Raw genomic sequence first — 19,047 nt, forward strand, 5'->3', positions numbered from 1 at the left:
AGGCCTTTTTGGAATAGTGACAAAAATACTTTCCAGGTTTCATTTACACATTTTCTAAATACTTTCTGATGTGGGATTTATTCTTTTCTTTGTGTGTCCACAAAAAGTACACTGTAGTGGGAGTGGGGACAGATGACCTACACCCAAGGTTTCATTTTGTTGTGGAGCATACTTCACAGTGTACACAACTGAAGAAATTACATCCACATTCAATACAGCTGTAGTTTTTGACATGGTAAGCCTTTCACTTGATGGACAAAGAGATCTGATTTGGGCAGAATTTTTCCCACCAAACAATGCTTGTGAGATGAGATCCTTGCACAGTGACCTTCATGAATTAGCGAACAGAGGGTTTGCATGGCTGCCATTTTGGAGACAGTTTCACAGGGTAGGCACAAAGGAGATTTCCCTGTGGAACAAAATTGCCCTCCAAGATGGCTATTGTGCAAAGCCTCCATAGCCGATGAACGACTTGATGAACTAGCTGATGAAGTTATCTGACTAACCAGGTGATTGACTCACTACTGGTGCTCCTAGTGGCATCAAATCTGCCCTAGTTTAAATACTGCCTGACATTTTTTAATCAGGGACCCCTCAAACAACTGAGTCGAGACATCCTAAAACATCAAAATGAGTGCATCTTGGCCAAATACATGGCAAAAACTACAGAAGAATTTTTGAAAGATGACATTTCTGCCAATTCACAACCAAATGTCCAACTACTCTCATCTATCCAACATACACATGCATCCCGGCATTAAAAGACACAAATAGCCATGAAACATTAATGAAATTATGAAAGAGCTGATGATGCATGAAGCATGCAATGACGAAAGACTTTGAAAAATAAACAAACATGGCAATGCAATGAGATTTTCATTATACATGTCACAAGTACAAAAATGGAATGGTCTACATGTTTGTAAGAAATGGAGAGACTAATATGACCTTCAGCACCCTCGAGAGGAAATACGAAGAAATAAAAACCAAAACCAAAAACCTCTACCAATGGTTAATTTGCATATACTCAAAAATAAGCTCCGAATGTAATCAATACTAAAAGAGGAGAGGAGGTAAAAAGCAAAGACATTGGTTTAGTAGGAATGGAATTTGGGCACAACCCCTGTTAGCACCAAAGATCATATAGCACCGAAGGCGCAAGATGGATAACTCTGTCCAAAGGGTGTAATTACCATGGGCGCCATATGAGCAAACGATACGACCTGCGCAGTTTAGGGTAATGCTTAGGCGCAGGCTCACCGGGTGCACGTGCCTGCTGCGGCGCCTGCGCCTTTGCATTCATATGCATTGCGCAGACGTATCGCTTGCTCAAATGGCGCCCATGCGATAACAAGTTCGGCATCTTGCGCCGCTATGCGGCGCTGTACGACCTTTGGTGAGCATGACAGTACAGGAAGCCTCCTAAACTAATTTCTATCACAGTCCTGGTATATGTTTTTTCCATTATGAAAACACCACCTTGAACACTTTAGACTGTAACCTGGAGAAATTCTGTGCAAATCTACTATTTTCCAAGCTAAAAGTTCCATATATGTTTTGTTGGCAGTAAGCTGGAACATCAATACACATACATGTACATGTGGGAAAAAAAGGAATTAAATACAAAAAAGTATACCTGCGACTATGCCTATGAACGTGAATATTTGTACTGCACCCAGACAGGTGAATTTTCAAGAGGAAAAGAAAAGTATCAACACTGAACCCTAAGTAAAAATGTTGTAAATCGCTGTGCATGTTCATGTACTTGTTTGGTGCCTATACTATACCGCTACCCATGCAGCTTCACAATTTTGCACGATCATGCCACAAACGGGAGCTTTTACATGAAAGAGGTGTACACAAAAGAAGGGACAAAGCTGGGACAAAGAGGGCTACAGAGGGGGGAAGGGGGTCAACATCTCTGAGATTCTCATGATGATGACCACCACAGGGTGTGTTCAAGAGAGGGGTGGTGCTCTCCACCCATCAATGCCCTTCTCTAGTTCAACTGTTGCTTCCATACTCCGAAAAGCCATTTTCAGCATTGCTGACCTTCTGTGCCGAGTCGACTTGCGCATCAACGTGCACATCAGTGTGCACTGGGTCAGTGGTTGCATTTGCCTGAGTTCTTAGAGTAGAAGGGGTTGTTGTCTGGCTGATCAGAGTGGAGGAAGGTTGCTGTCTGGCTGATCAGAGCGGAGGAAGGTTGCTGTCTGGCCAATCAGAGTGGAGGAAGGTTGTTGTGTGGCCAATCAGAGTGGAGGAAGGTTGTTGTGTGGCCGATCAGAGTGGAGGAAGGTTGCTGTCTGGCTGATCAGAGCGGAGGAAGGTTGCTGTCTGGCCAATCAGAGTGGAGGAAGGTTGTTGTGTGGCCAATCAGAGTGGAGGAAGGTTGTTGTGTGGCTAATCAGAGTGGAGGAAGGTTGCTGTCTGGCTGATCAGAGTGGAGGAAGGTTGTTGTCTGGCCAATCAGAGTGGAGGAAGGTTGTTGTCTGGCTGATCAGAGCGGAGGAAGGTTGTTGTCTGGCTGATCAGAGTGGAGGAAGGTTGTTGTCTGGCTGATCAGAGTGGAGGAAGGTTGTTGTGTGGCCGATCAGAGTACCGGTACAGGGATATAGTTGTTGAGACAGATCTGCAGTCCTCTGATTCTCAGTGTAACAATCCAATGTTAACACACATCTATTAATGTACATGTATGGCATACAATTCAATTCTATCTTTAAAAAAGATCCATTTTCCTTAAGCTACTAAAATGTGTAAATTTACAGCTTCATGCCATACAAAAATGTTGGCACATGCTGGTAGCACACACAGCGATAACATGTACATGTACATGTATCTCACAATTACCAACTGACAATTATGCACGTACCTCACCACAGCATCAGCTTGACTTAAAAATATGTACACTGAAATGTTTCAATTACTGATCAGCCGATAAAATTGGTATGAGAGTGTGATGAGAGTATCCTGAATCAACTTTCATCAAGCTTCAACATTATTTTGTTAAGCACTGACATCTGTCTGATAAGTTTTACTCAAACGCTAGGCATCTGCTACATGAATCAAATACTTTACAGTATCGATGCAAATTATTGATACCTTTTTATTTTACTCTAACAAAATTTGAACAATGCCCTTCTGAAGCAATGCTACCATAGGCGTATAAAAATAAAAGTCCACACTAGATTTGCGAGTAGACCTATGGAAATTTAGGGTAAATTATTCACTTGGGGGTAATTTTATTGGCATTATTATTTATCATTATTCATTTTAGGGTCTTTTGTCCACAAATGAGGAGAAGACTTATTTGAAATTGTCATCACATGAACAACTACCAGTATTGCCGGTTTCAGTTGGAAAACTCATTTTCATAAATTTGAATATGATTACACCTTAGCCTGAGCCAGCCACATTCATGCCTCTCATCCCTGTAGCCCATAAAATCTTTGGTAGTTACAGGCTACCCGCACAAGGGCCCTGCTTCAGCATGGACTTCCCACAGTGCACCTGGGCTCCAAGACACTGTGTGAGCAAATTCATTAAATGCCTGTAACTGGCAGCTGCCATAACAAAGCTGTTTGATAAAACCTGGCAGGCATCGTTAAAAAACCAAGTGAAGCACCCTGTATGAATTAACACAAACTATCTGTGTACTCCCCCCCCTCCCATCATACCAGCACAGCCAATACTTTGGCTAAAGTAATGTTGATCCCAGTCCATTTGATAAACTGTGGCACTTAATAAAGATAGAGACTACGGACTGCAATATTTCATGCATCTAAAGATAAATGATGGTACAGCTGGTCACATTAACAGATTTAAAAGATAACATTTATCCCCTTGCCATGAAGTCTGTATATTGTAAATTTAACGTCTTTCACTTTACTTTAAACAAAAAAAAAACCAACTATCCAAGAGAGAAATACATGTACCGGTACATGTACTTTAAAGATGCAGGTAAAAAAAAAAATTTAAAGATACAGGTAAAAAAAAAAATTATCGGTGGACGCGCCTCTGTTACAACTGTTCCTGTCAAATTTAGTTATCTACCGGCATTATGTCCAAAAAATATGAAATTGTTATAGCACTGCCTACTGAGATTTCATCCTGCTTCCCCATTAGAAAAAAAAATTAATAGGTTGTAATTTTTGTCTGACTCTAGTCAAGTTACAGCATTTTACCCAATGGATACTTAACTTCACAAGTTATTTTAATTAATAGGTTGGAATTTTTGTCTGACTCAAGTCAAGTTACAGCATTTTACCCAATGGACACTTAACTTCACAAGTTATTTTAAAGGTACAGACACTGGCATCTCTGTGGGGGCGGTTACATTTATCTCTACTGTTTAGAATTTAAATCTATGACATCCAACAGGTAAGTCTGACTTAAATAAGCAAGGTACAAATAAACATCAAGGCTTTAGGGGACATGGTATAAAAAGGAAACTTGTTGACGTTTAAAGCACGAGAAAAAGGTACCAAGTGTTTTGTTAGTGTTTCTGTTACCCCAGAAAGAGCTACCTGTTAGCAAGAATGTAAACATGTTTGGCATTCTGCAATCTTATGGTGTTATTTTCAGAAACATGGTTAAGCATTTGCTTAGGAGAATTGTGTGCGTAAGTGGATAGAGATGTAGAAATGATTTTGGGCGAAGCATTAGTAATGGTGCCAAGAGTTGGTGGGGTTTGAAGACACACTGCACTCCATACGGCATATTCCATTTTTATACCACACCTCTCTGCATCAAGATAAAGAAATTTCAACCAATGCCAAAGCCAGACTGAGGGAGGTGATTTTGGCTTCTCGAATTGACCGGGCCAAATTTCGTTCCAGTCCTTCAAATTCATCTCAATTACATTTTGTTGCATATCCAAGACTGCAACAGCATTCTACTGTGCCCCAGGAAAAAGCAGATAATCAACCAGAATGCCACATTTCTGTTTTGCTCATAGTACACACTGGTCTCTGGGTCATCTTTTGCTAAGACTATAAGCAATGAAGACAGCATTTTGATAGATGCCATGGTTTTGGTATAAGGCATGCTGTTTGTGGTGTTCTGCAAATCTATATGCTGAGGAACTCCATGACGTTGGTGCAAGATCTGTTTCTGAGACACTATTATGGGCTACACTCTTTGGACACTAAGAGTGTCACTCAAACAAAGGCTCAGTACACATCAATCCTGATCACTGAGTCTCACAATCAACAGCAAACTCTGTGCTTTGTACTCCAAAACTTAAGTACTTCACAAGTACTTTTTACTAGTTGTCACAAGGACTGCCACAAGTACTTGTGAACAGCAAAAGAATATCTATTACAGTTTTACACAAACAAAAGGACTTTCAATTGGACTGGACATGTGATGTATGGTACTTGTGAAGACTTGTGAGTACTTGAGACATGTTTTACTTTCACATGGCAACCGAGTGCTTAGTGAAGTATTTGTATAGTACTTGAGTACCTATACTTGAGTGCTCAAGTTCTTAAGAATTGTTAATTACTTGAGTACTTTACAAGTACCTATCACTTGTGAAGTATTCAGCCTCAACACTCACTAGCACTCACCTGAGTTTTCTGGTGGGCCGGCGCTCAGATTGCGTGGAGAAGGCGCTGGCCGTACTGGCCTGGGTGATGGCTGACACGTCGCTGGTGCTGGACACGTTGCTGTCTGAAGACTTGATGGAGATGTTGTCCGGGCTCTGCTTGCGGCGAGGGTGTGGCGGGGCATCCAGGATGGGAGTGCCCCCTGCAGAGGTTGAGGCAACAGCGCCATGGGGAGAAAGGGTGTTGGCAGTGGCTGCTGCCTGCTTGTACTGATTGATCTTCATCTTGAGCTTCATCTGGCGGGCTCTTTCCTCAATTTCGGCTGTCCCTGGAAACAAAAGAGGTCAAGGGTGAAGGAGGAACCCTAGCAGAGAGGAAAGGCCAACAGCTTGATGATGATGGCAGAGGCTGAAAATTTAGGACCATTCAACTTAGTCATCTTTGAAATTTGAGGACAAAGGACAAAATATAAAAATGATGTAAGACTCTAGACTTGGTGCATAAGTACATTTTATTCAAGATGTTTTATGATCTGGAGGTTTCAGGGGATTTTGTAGGGTTGGGGAGGGTAAAAGACAGGTAAATTCACAAGGGCCTTGGCATCCATTAGAAATGTAAGTAGAATGAATATGCCACTGGCTTCCTGTATAGTGGAAGATCCAGGAAGATTCCAAGCAAGAACGTACGTGAAATCAGAATTACGGCCAACTTTGTGGAATAAGATCATACAAAGGGGGAACAGTGTGCATCAAATGGCAAAATGGAAGAGTTCTACATATGGGACAGGAAAGCATCCAACATATACAAGAGCTTGTAACTCTTTAGTAATACCAACTAAAATGGTCAGTATGGAAAAATTCAAGAGACAAACAATTTGTAAACCACTGAACAAATTTGCCTGGTACCAAGGATATGTTTTGCTTCAATAATATCAGCCAGTGGTTGACAAACGGTTATCCTAAAACCTGCCTCAGATGAGTTAATGTGACGCAGGATTGAAATACTGGACAAAGACATGTCAAACTGTGTTCAATCAGACTTACCTTTATCTGATTTGAGATGTGCAGGGACCTGCGGCAGCTGTCTGTGTTTGCGTGGTGTGGAAGGCGTTGATACAGGACTCCCTCTACCCCCGTGGACTGGTGAATTTGGTAGGCTGGAAGCGTCAATGTTGGACGTTATCGTGCGGGCGTGTGACCGGTACTGCCTCTCATAGTCCATCTCGCCCCGGTTCTCAGACTGGGTCCGGCGATGGGGGTCGCCGTGCTGCAGGTCGGCCCGCCGACTTGGCGAGCGTGACCGCCGCCCGCTCATCCGCTCGTAGTCATACCGGGTGGGTGGGGACAGGGCACGGTGGGTCCGGTGGTCACGAGGATCACGCCCTTCCCGGTCGAGGAGCTCCTGGTCGTGTGGTTCACGAGGACTCCGGCCGCGGCTCGGCAGGTCCAGCTCATGTGGCGGGAGGTCTCTCAGTTCACGTTCCCTTGACTCACGGCTCCTCAGATCACGCTCCCTCAAATCAAGCTCCCTCAGCTCATGTTCCCGCAGATCCTGATCCCGTAGGTCCCGGTCTCGCAAGTCCCTACTCCGCTCGTACTCCCAGCCTCCCCGGTCCCGCTCTCTCTGTGATCTCATTGCAGTTGGTGACTGTCGGCTTTGCCCATCCGTGTCATCCTGGTAGTGGGCAAAACGGGACGTTGCCTCCTGGTGTTTGCGGTAGACATCTACAGGCTCCGTGCTCATGCGTTCCCGTCGGGTCGGGGAAGGGCTGCGGGGCCGGCTCCGGGGAGCCCTCTCTGGGACAGCAAGGGTGCTAGCAGAACCACGGCGCTCTCGCGTGTGAGAAGAAAGCTCATCTTGTTGAGGTGGTATCACTGTAAGACAGAGAATTACATTTAGCAAAAAACAAATTCCCTTGCAAAATTTCGTATTCAGGGGTTAAGGGGATTTTTCAACTACAGACTGAAAACCTTCAACATTACTACTGATTCAAGAAGTCAGTTACTTTCAGAATTACAGTGACACAGCACTGTAAGCACAAAAAGGTGATTGAAAAGCTGAACTCTATGGTTTGTAAGGCAACCAAGGTCAATCTCATGAAACTGCCAAGCACAGAAAATATGTGCCAAGCAGAAGAGGGTTAGCAATGAAAATTCCATGCACTGTGTATTTTTGGTGACTGCATGGTTCTTAGCAAAATGTGTACAGTAAATGTTTTCTGCTTGAAACAATTCCGTAACACTGGTCATTGGGCCGTAAACAATCTGACCGTCTCACCGATTCCCGACCGCCGCTGGGCGGTGGGTGACCTGGGGTATTCCTGCTCGTTGGGTGGCCTGTCATCCTCACTGGCTGGGGGTGGACTACAGCTGCTGCCCAGGGAGGAGACGCTGGCCCCATCCCCAATCCCAACAACTGATGAACCTGGACAATGGTCAAGGAAAGAATGTGAAAAGGCTCTGGCATTGCTAAGACATCCAAGGTACTGATTAGCAGTCTGTTGAAGTAAACTGGTCCATGGAATTATCTTAGCATATTAGCGGCAAATCATTTGCAAGTTAGCTCAACTGTAATGGGAGACTTCTGAGAAACTTGGTTGCGGCTAACATACAGGTCCTTTTCTACTGTTTGCGTCACATTTGGACTGCTATGTGCAATGCAAATAATACTGCACTAGTCACACGGGACCAGGGTGTTGGCTGTCACCAATTAAACATCTCAAAATCTCCCATCAAATTATTGGTCTGGTATCCTGATATTTGTGTCAAGTTTGGGCTATTAACTTTGAAAAAACCCAACATCAATGCACTGCGAAAGTGTCACAAGATTCCGGGCAAGCCTTAAGCTACAGCTACATGTATGTCCAAATCAACCGGCTACTGCCAGAAGTAACATAGGTACCTACTGGTAGTAGCTATGGCTGCTAGTCAGTACAGTCCACAGACAAGTGGGGGAAGCAGGTGGCCCCCATTTTTTGAGGGGGGGGCACCCTTCGCAGGTCATATTATAGGGCAAAGCTTGAGGGACTGATCTGTTAATGGCTGATGCCTGATGGTCTTACAACTGCCTCCCCCACTTTGAAAATCGTTCTGCTGCCACTGGGCAAAAATATTACTTCTAGCCACAGCCATAATGTTTGGCCACAGTGGTACACAAATGCCCTCTCAGTTCTGAAATAGTCGGAGGTGTTAGTGGGTCAGCCAACTGTAAATAGCGTACTGGTGCCGGGACCCTCTAGTAAAACATTCAAGCGACCGAAGAATGTAACATAGAAGTCAAAGTTAGAATTTGTTTAACACTCCATTCAGTGAGATTACAAGATATTTGACAAACTCAAGAAGGCCGTGCCTGTGGTTTACTTGCAATGACACACTGATTTGGAACACTCTTCTTGTAAAAAAAAGTGCCACAAATGGCGGTTGCTCAAGGTGAGCACAATTTGCAAAGTACATAGACTTCTACTGGTGCAGCTGGGATCTTGGAGAAAGATACAATGCATTAGTAAGGATATATGCTAAGAATAACAGTGGACAAACTGTCTAGGAGTAAGAAGGACATGGGCAATAATACTCAAATGTCGGGTGTTTCAAAGTGTAATAGTGAGAGTTATTTCATGACATGACAAATGGAATGTTCCATTCCATGAGGCCAAGCGGGAAGGGAATCTTCTATTTGTCACTTCATGAACATTTTTTAACCACTGCACTAATGAACATGAAAGAAATATCAGGAATTTTTGGTCATACTAAGCCTGAAGCAAGCTCGGTTAGATAGGGGATGCAACGCTGGATAAGAACAGGACAAAAGGGAATCAGGGAGACAAATGATGTACAAAAGAGGCTCATGGAGAACATTCAATTTCCAAACGGGGTTTAACTAATCCCAAGACATCTCACTTCCAGAGGTAAGAGGTCAAGTATATCAGTAGAAAGCAAACTTTGACATGGTTTCTAATGACTGGCACAGGGTGAAGGGCGATTCTGTGGCCAAGAAAAACTCTGCTGCAACTACAGGTTTGCTGACCATGCATTGACGGGTCAGACAGCAGCAAGCAGAAAGGGTGAGGTTAGTACCGACCATCACAGGTGGACAGCAAGGACAAAGGAGGTGTATGTAGGAACAGCCCTCGCAGTTGGTTTATGACGTCAACACAAACAAAAGGTCAAATCTAAAACCATAACCATAAGCAAATTGTGTCTAGTTGACATGAACTGGATGGTTCAGAAACTATCCTGAAACTGACATGTGAAATAAAATTAATGCTATGACAACTGAATAAGATTTCAAGGTAATTCCAGACAAAACTGTATCCTTGAAATCAGACAGACTCTCCGTGTATTTGTCTCCCTGCTTTGAGGGAATTTTCATGCAAACTCTTTCCCCCGATGTACATATGTCTGCATATTACAGTTTTATGATTTGTCAACATCAAAATGGAAGAAAGTAAATATTGACTTTGTCAGTGATGTCAACATTTGCAAAGTGCTACTTTATGAATAGGCAATCCCAACGAAAAATTTAAAAAGAATAAAAAATTACCCTATTTGTCCTGGGGGGGGGAAGGTAACAGATAACAGGACAGAACTAGCAAGAAAAAGGGGGGTTAATCTACTTTGATGAGAAAGTGTTTTGAGATGGATTCTAAAAAAAATTGAATAAATGAAAAAGTGGAAAACAAGGGAGCGAGGAGGGGGACTGTGAAAAGGGGGGGGAGAGGTGTCAAGCAGGGGTTGGGTCTACCAGGATTGGTCTGTCACCTTCGTTCATGGGTGGCGTCGCACGACGCTCACCGAGCGAAGAGGCCCCATCACCCACTCCTACCACCGACGCCCCTGCACAGCAACAGGGTTCAGACGTTAAAAGAGAATGTTATGCAGAGATTAATAGATGACAAAAGGAGGGCGGGAGGAAGTGGAAAGATGATAAGGAAGATGTTGTCATGACAACATGATGAGATGGGGAGATACCACGATGAAAGTGACATAGTTTTACTCCAAGGCAAACAGATTTGCTGAGAGATGAAAATTTTGCCAACCAAGCAGATTTTTTTGTTTTTCACCAATGAACTCCAAAAAGGCCAGAAAGAAGAATTACAAAGCAACAGTAAGAAAACTGTATGAATTCCTACCCTCCAAGATCCTTCAAATCCATCAACATGGTTTGGAGGATTATGGAAGATCACTAAGGTACAACATGGTCACATTAGATGGAGCTCAATTTCTTCACAACATGCCAAAAAAGGAAACTTCCTCCAAATTCCTGCTCAGTTGGGATTTGGAGGGACTTAGGAGAGTCCTTGGTGAACATGCCTGTGAGTTTAAGGTTAAGGCTTTGAGTTTCTCAGATAGTTTCACAAAATTCTGAGAAAATTTACCAGTAACGACTCCGATACCATCATCCCAATCAGAGAACTCGCTGTCAGTGATCCGCCCGCCTGATGCTGGGGACGAGAGCTGCTCCCGGCTCCCCGTGTCGCTGTTGCGGTGGGAGTGGTGCTTCATCTGGTGCCGGGCGGGTACTGGCGACACCAGCGGGAGGGGCACCTGCTTGTTGTGGCTGCGTAGCGGGTACAAGTGGGGTTCGTCATCCAGGGGTACGGCCTCCAGGTTCAACATAACCTCAAGAAGGAAGTTGGTGGAGGTGCATGAAAGTTAATAAGTTTGAAAAATTAAAGGTGTAAGATATTGGAAAGGCTGAATATAATGGCATAAAATGCCCCGGTTATTCTTTTGTGATACAAACTGAGGTTCACATTTTCAATACGGCAGGGTCGAGATGTAATGTTGAAGTCAAGTCCATCAAAAGTCCCTGCAAGTCCAAGTCATTCTGTCTTAGGCCATAAACCATTCAAATGAACAGTGCCAAAAGCATTCCATTATCCTTGTTCATCTGGTCTTGTTAAGGCGTGAGGTCAAAATACAAACGCTTTTGAAAGCGTTCAACGCTTTGAAAACTCTAAGCCCCACCGACGGTCAAGGGCAAACGGTTCTTTTCAAACCGTTGAACTGTCCCAAACCAAGCAACAAATGGAATGAAAGGGGATTAACACCAACCGTTGAAATGTCTCTAACAGCCCGTTCCCACTTGATCCACCAATTGGGGGATCTGATCCACCTTTTGCCAAATTGGCGGATCAGATCCCCCAAGTGGTGGATCAGATCCAGCAATTGTGTGTAGTGGGAACGCTAACCGTTATAAGGTGGATCAGGATCAGATCCACCTTTCTTGATCCTCCTCTGGAGCAGGATACAGATCCCCCAATTGGTGGATCAGATGGGAAGGTGGATCTGATCCGGCAATTAGACTTGTCAACATCTGTCCGTGCACGAGTGGCGCAAAAATTTTGCAGTCTGATGAACAAAGAAATACGTTTTTTGGCATGTAGCTCATGTGAAATTTTTAGCATGCACAATAAACAACTGCTGAACTACGGGCTAGCAAAATGTGTCACCACGCATGCGTAATGCATGCATGCTGCGATGTGTGCCTTGCCCTTTTGCAATTTTCGTTGCGCATTCTTCTGTTTTGTAACCTTTTTCATTTGTGTAATTTCACTTGCTTTCCATCAAAAATTAATTCCGTGTTTGCGTATAGCCTGCAGCGTGTGACAGAGCATCAAAAACGGAAGCAAAGTTTGAAGAGACAACGTACTAGGCTGAACATTCGGTCCGATTCAAGGTCGTCACATCAGAGGAACTCTGCACCCAAAACACTGCAGGGTCACACGCATGCTGCCCCAGCACGCCACACTGCCACACAGCGCGCACTCAGCAAGCTAGCACATGTGCAATGCTGAACTCAGTGACCTTTCGGGCAGGACACTTCCGTCCGAAAAGGTGGATCAAGTGCAAGTGGGAACACGACTTGTGGTTTCGTTGCGGAAAGATCACACCAAAATGTTGGATCAAGATCTACCTTTTCCCCATTCAAGTGGGACTGCGCTGTAAACCGTCTGTATTTTGACCTCAAGCCTAAGGCACATCTAGCTGACTGGTCTTATGAAGGGTTCCTGAGATGGAGTCGACTGAAACACTGTCTAGATCTATACAGTCCAATCTGTCTTGCACCCATGTTGCACACATTGTTTTGGAAATTCACAACACCAAACTGGTCCATGAGCAACTGAAAAATGCAGTCATCCAGTTAGCTCCTCACCACACAGAGTTAAGAATTGCAGTCGGTATGACATTCATGGAATGGAAAGGACAGACGGCCAGTCAACTCTCATGTTGAAGTTATCTCATGTAAATGCATGATGTGACAGACTGCAAAGCAACTTACCTCCCCCAAGAACTCATTAGCACCATAGTGTTCAAAGTCCCAGACGGTGACCTCCAGGGTGTTACCTTTGAACTCTGACCGCTTCAAGGGACCGTACAGGAAGGTCTGGTTCCATTTGGGATTGAGAGTTTTGTGGAGAGTCTTTGTGCGACGTTTACTCTCATCACTAGGGCAACAAGCAGAAAATATACAAAAAAGCACAAAATGAGCAGCGGTGATATGGAGCAAATTCCATTACAAACTGGACAGGAGTTCTGTTAACAGAGAAATCATCACCTATTAACCACTTCCTGCCGGACGACCCGCTTTTGAGTACATAGAGCCAGGGAGCTCGGAACTGGGACAAAAGAGTTGGGCCTTATAACAAGTGACCATGCTCAGCACAAAAGACTGAGCTGGTGGGCATTACCAACATTTTTTTGCTCTCAATAGTGAAGATAATCCAGCCTTGTTTTGAAACAGTATACCACGGTTTGAGGCATTTAGAGTGAGCGGGTTACCACCGGGGACAAATGTGATGAGCCACACAGCACCACTGCATGCTAATCTGGCCCCTATTGAAAAGAGGTCAGCTGTGCACTGTGCCAGTTTCGGGAACAAAAGAATCTTACATAACACTGCACAATCTGGACTCTTTTTCCAAGGCTGCAGGCCTAGCTGAAATATTCAAAAGTCAATAAAGGTTAACGGTCAGCTTTAGAGTAGTGCCCAAAGAGTCCTTCATGTAGGTATAAACGGCCATTAAATGAAATGATGAATTTTTGAAGAATTTTGAAAACGGAAAATCTTGAAAAGGACCCGGCATCTTGTCTTGCTCAAGAAAAATCCACCCGGCAGCAAGTGGTTAAGCAGTTAGCGACATCCTAAATCAGGTCTTGTTCCTCACCTCCTCTCTGGAAGCAGATACATTTTGACATAGGGGTTGCGCAGGTCACCCGTCTTCTCCCGTGGTGGCAGGCCCTTGACACTGAGAATCGTCACCCCAATCTGGTAGTTGGTATTGTCGTACCACAGCTTCATCTAGAGGATTAAAATAAGGGATAAATGATGGAAACAATTCTTGTAATATTTCTTGCTCAAAAACGGGCACCTCAATCTCTCTATAAGATCACCACTGGTATATCTATTGCTTGAATATGAATAAACTTCAGTGCTTGGCAAAGAGAAGCTGTCACAGAGATTTAAAAGTGAGAGAATGAAAGTTTATATATATGTGGTAAACTGTCCTGCTCAAAAACACAAGCATCTCAATGCAAAGTGGAGAAAAAGGTGCTTTACCTGGAGGTCTCCTTGCACCAGAGGTGAGCCATTCCGCCTTGTCATCCCAGGGCTTCCTGGGGACGTGATGGTGACCGACGGCCGTTTGTGCCGGACCTGTGGTGGTATCTCCTCCTCCTCCTTGTGCTTGGTGGTGGACTCATAGCCACTGGAGCCTGCACAGGCGCAAGAACAAACACCTACACACCTAACCAAGTAATACACCCAGCATGGGCTTCTTGTGGCAGGCTACGGCTAACCTACAAGTACATGTACATGTACCATCCATGTGGAGCCTACACAATTAACCACAGGCACCTGTATAAGTAATACACCCAGCACAGGTTTCTCTTGGAGGGCTTGGGTTACCCTGAATAGGGTATCATTAAATGCTCTTTTCAGAGGGCCAATGCCCTCATGGAGTTTTGGACGCTATTTTGTTTCAAGTTTTGGGTGGAATGATGTCATGCACTGTCTCTTTCATTCGTGTCTGTGTCTGCGTTCCCTCTGCATTACAAACAACGATATGGGAATCAGGCTTTACCCCGAATAGGGTTCCTTTTGGCACAGGCTATGTAAATTCTACACAGGTTCAAGATGCCTACTACAAAACTAGCCATAAATTAGTTACCAAGCAAGGAGTTTTTCAAAAGTCTGAGGCTAAGGCTACTCTCAAATACCCAGTTTGCCTGATCTTTGAACACACAGTCAAGCCGTCCCAGGTGCAAGACACACACTTAACCACGCCCCCCTCCACCTACTAGGTGTTTCAAGGAACTATGTACCACGCAGTGTACTCCTTTTAATACTATGTACAGGGTAATGTGGAGCCTGCACAGGTGAAAGACAGCTGCACATCAAACCAAGTATAACACTCAGCAACAGTTTGGGATGGAAGTAATTACTGAGACTGGTCAACCCACCCCCAGTCTACATGTAATGACACTTGAGAAACAAGGTCCTACTTGCTTTACAGGTGTATGAACCAACACTACCATGTCTTGGGAATACCCCTACTGACACCTAGGCAGGCCCATTTACCATTACAGCCTGGATTAACAAGTGTAGCCGTCTCAGGCTCTGGTTCTAAGTGGCATTAATATTTTTCAAATGAAAAATTGTGCTGCAAAATTCTGCCCAACAAGTGCTTTAACCACTTGCCAACAGTATGACACCTATTTTTGGCCTATATGCTTACTTTGACTGGATCTCTTGGTGATGGAGTCTGGTCGCTGAGACCTGAACTGCTGGGCAAGTTTCTCCCGCGTCGTCTGGTCCATTTCACTGCTGCCAAGAATGGTTGAACACAAAAAAAGATTGAAATTGAATGATGCATCTCTCATCATGAAAAATGATGTCTGAGTGACATTTCAGAATAGGAAGTATGATTGTCCTTTGTATATAGGTCATGCTCTTTCCGTGAACATAGGGCATATATCGGGTATTTGGTTCAAATTCCTCTTCTTAAGCTGTGCCGAACATATGACTATTCATCAAATATTGGAGTACTTATTTTCAAAAACAGATATTCAGAGGCGGAAGTCAAGAATGAAAGGAGAAAAGGAGAAATATTCAATTCTTCCATTAAAAAATTGCTTGAAAAAAAACCATTTCAAAGGCATTTGATGCATATGCCCTACACCAATGTCAAAAATAGCTTTTCCTTCTTGGGTTTCTCTTTTTGCTTTTAGTGAAATGTGATAAACAAGCAATGTGGACCAAACAACAATTGGACCCCTTGCTCCTTCCTTTAACTATTAAGGGACAGCCCCCATCCAAAAAGTCACTGATCGGTACCGTAGACCTTAGCACAAACAGGCACATTTTGTTGCTGCTTTATGGTAATTTTGAATAAACATTTGAATATTTGATCACTTGGAAGGTCAAATAGTCAATCATTTGAATTGACTCAGTCTTATCCCTCTTGTGTCTGATTTCCAGTTTCTTGTTCTGATTTTCCCTGCGCGTTCGTACTGAGATAATCCACACGTACTAAGATAATCCACATGTCGGTCATGGTGGGAATCGACTGACTCATGCCCACATATTGCTTTATCTTACCCCATCGGCCGGGCCACTTTCAGCTCCACCTGCGGCTCACTCTTGGACTCAAAGATGACGGTGTACACTTCATTGACATCTTTGCCCTGGAGGTTGTGTCCGTTCCAGGACAAAACTTCATCCCCTAAGCAGAAGAAGAGAAAAAAAGCACTCCCGTCTTATTCTGGCAATACGTCTTAAAGGCTGATTCCAATGACACTCTGAAAACCATGGCTGTAACACTGCACTGCTCATATTGTTAGTGGAGATGACCAATTTTGATGAATTGCCTTGCTCAGGGACACAAATACCTGGTTGAGAGCAGATCCAGCTTAGTGCTTTAAATCACTATCACTTGTGTCTATATTTACTTCCCAAAGTACAAAAAATAGGAAAAGTGAATCAGGAAAGTTTTTTCTAAGTTTTTATTTCGAGAATCCTCCCTTTTTAAAAAATGAAGTTCTGCCCCCAAAACGGGTAGAATCCTGGATAAGTTCCCATCCTAAATGATTCTGGGCCTAATTTGACCCTTGCACACCAAGTGAACAATTTGACACAGAAAGTGACAATCACATCCAAAAAGAACTCAAGAAAGTAGTAACCCTTTTGGAATACAAGACTTGGCATCTTTCAACCACAACATCACTGCACTTCTCCTCTTTAGATGTCTTCTCTCTTTGATTACATCCATCATTGCCAAAATGAGCAACAGTACCGGAACACCAACTCCCGCTATTAAAATCCCTCCTGACATTTACAGCCTGCGTGCGTGTTGGTGCACTTGACTTGATGTATAATGCTACTGGCCAGCACATTTAATGAAGAAATTCATTATGGGCAACCCCGGTCCCATTTGGCAACCTCTCACACAAGCATGAACACTGGGGAAATGAAAATTTACACTGGGAGAGGAAAACTATCAACACAGACGGCACAAGGATATGTTCAACTGGGGAAGAAGAGTTTAAAGGATGCCAATATTAGAACTCATTCTGATTTGATTTATCAATTGTACACTTCAACAATTTTTTGTGATACCAAAGAGCGCATGCTTTAATGCACTTAGAAGAGGAATTCTGAGAGTTTATAATTTATTAATGGTCTTTGCACACTTGTCTTGCCAAGTGTTTGAAAAGGTAAACGCGAATTCCTAGGCGGACACCCATTGGTGTCAATGGAGATTGAAATGAACCACTGTTCGCACTGAGGAATTACGAAATGGTGTCTAGCACATGCGTTCCTGATTTTCACATGTGCATTATAGATTTTTCAATTTTGACTGACTGTTTCTTTCATAAATCCAAGCGCTTGAGTGTCTTAGTTTGGACGACTCAGGCTTGGCATGTGAAGAGTGTTAAGAACTACAATTCAATAAGCACCTGTCCCCAAGATTTTGGATACACATATGCCATGCAGGGGTGTATTAGGGAAACACCTACATGTACATATCCATAGTCTTGATACCAGAATGCAGCAATATGCCATCATGATACAAAAACATGTACATGTAGCGTGATACTTGACTATGAATAAACAAGGTCAGATCCAGAAGCAAAAATTGTTTCTATGGGAGGCCAAAATTTTTGAACGTTTGTTTATGACATTTTTTCATTGTCTTTCTGAGAGGTGGGGCTATATTTTGGGTACATAATTTTGGAAGAGCGGGAACTGAAATTGATCACCTTTTTCTCATTATTTTTCAAAACCAAAAAAAATAAAATATTTTTTGTTCCTTCAGGCCCTGTTTGCCCCACCTATTGATCTGCCCTGGTAAATACACATGAAGAAAAATGATTTCAAGACACAGACGTTTGCATTTGTGGTCAACGTACATGTCTCCTGTAAACTGAAAAAAAAATGACCAGTGAATGTTGAAAAAAGTAAGTAGCTACAGTACAAGCACATAGCACTGGCACAGAGTGGTACATATGAGAAAGACTTTAAAACGTGTGTATGAGTGCAACTTGTAGACTAGTCTAAGGTCGTGTCCGAAACGGACTTCCAGAGCTACGGCTAGGTCTATTGTCTGCACATCTCCACGCATTTCCAAGGGAGCGAAGACCTAGACCTAGCTCTAGACAAGAGATTCGGATGCAGCCTAAGACTTGATATATACACATACAGCCTCCGTAACTGTAACAATCTCTGTTCATGACGCCAATCATGATCAAGCATAGCGGTATCATATCGTGACTTGACTCTGTGGTATGTGTCACATTATGAACAGGTGTTATGATTACACCCTAATGACATCAACCAATGTCCAACACTTCACTTACATGTATGCCGCATTTTACTGCATAAGTTGTGTGACAAATTGTGGCACATTTCAAGAAAGTTACGCACTCCATATGTCAGTGACTTGTGCTACAAATCATGGTGTAACATATGTAGGAATGGTAGCGGAATGATTTTCAAAGTGGGGGAAAGTTGTCACACCATCAGTCAATCCAGTAAGCCCCATTCCATTAAAGGACCTGAAAAAAATGGGGGAGGATGCCTCCCCCAGTCGAAAAAGGGGGGCATTGACCCCCCACCCCCAGCTTCCGCCGCTAGTGATATACACTCCCTTTAGGGGGCGTACGTTGTGCCAAAATATCAGAAATGAATGTATTTTACTGACTAGTAAAGTCCAGTTAAGGCTCATCATTGCTCAACTTAACAAGTCACAGTAGGTAATCAAAAATGTCCAACTGTGAGAGACCTTCAAGATTTTCTGTCTGGTTCCAATGAAGAAAAGACAGAAACTTTAAAAAATGGCAGCAGACAGAGCTCACATTTAACAACTATGCAATGACCGATGTTATACAAAGAAGGAACTGCCGTAATTATTGTCATCCAAAATGTTCAATATAATGAAAGTGTTGCACAGCCAAACAACATTTTATGAAATTGGCCACGAGTATAGTGCACAGCTTCA

The 19,047-nt window shown here is 43.4% G+C and overlaps 1 protein-coding gene across 10 annotated transcripts in view; it reads right to left on the minus strand.

The window, feature by feature from the left end:
- Window positions 1-19,047, minus strand: part of LOC110979571 (regulating synaptic membrane exocytosis protein 2-like) — an 86,493-nt gene that overhangs the window by 15,202 nt on the left and 52,244 nt on the right. For 4 of the 10 annotated variants that reach the window (XR_002598212.2, XM_022235499.2, XM_022235496.2 and 1 more), the window contains 10 exons: window positions 16,149-16,272; window positions 15,286-15,374; window positions 14,109-14,287; window positions 13,717-13,850; window positions 12,831-12,996; window positions 10,924-11,167; window positions 10,307-10,381; window positions 7,827-7,973; window positions 6,593-7,423; window positions 5,571-5,877 (listed from right to left, as the gene is read on the minus strand). Coding sequence is in view for 9 of the 10 variants with exons in the window: in XM_022235499.2 (XP_022091191.2) it covers window positions 5,571-5,877; window positions 6,593-7,423; window positions 7,827-7,973; window positions 10,307-10,381; window positions 10,924-11,167; window positions 12,831-12,996; window positions 13,717-13,850; window positions 14,109-14,287; window positions 15,286-15,374; window positions 16,149-16,272 (2,296 nt within the window). In the remaining variant the exon portion in view is untranslated. The remainder of the gene's footprint in view (window positions 1-5,570; window positions 5,878-6,592; window positions 7,424-7,826; window positions 7,974-10,306; window positions 10,382-10,923; window positions 11,168-12,830; window positions 12,997-13,716; window positions 13,851-14,108; window positions 14,288-15,285; window positions 15,375-16,148; window positions 16,273-19,047) is intronic. The other 6 variants (XM_087133806.1, XM_022235498.2, XM_087133804.1 and 3 more) reach the window with 5 other exon arrangements.

This window comes from Acanthaster planci, linkage group LG02, assembly GCF_054643075.1.
Source record: "Acanthaster planci isolate LZ-2023a linkage group LG02, COTS_SCS, whole genome shotgun sequence".
In the NCBI taxonomy this organism is placed as follows: Eukaryota; Metazoa; Echinodermata; class Asteroidea; order Valvatida; family Acanthasteridae; genus Acanthaster; species Acanthaster planci.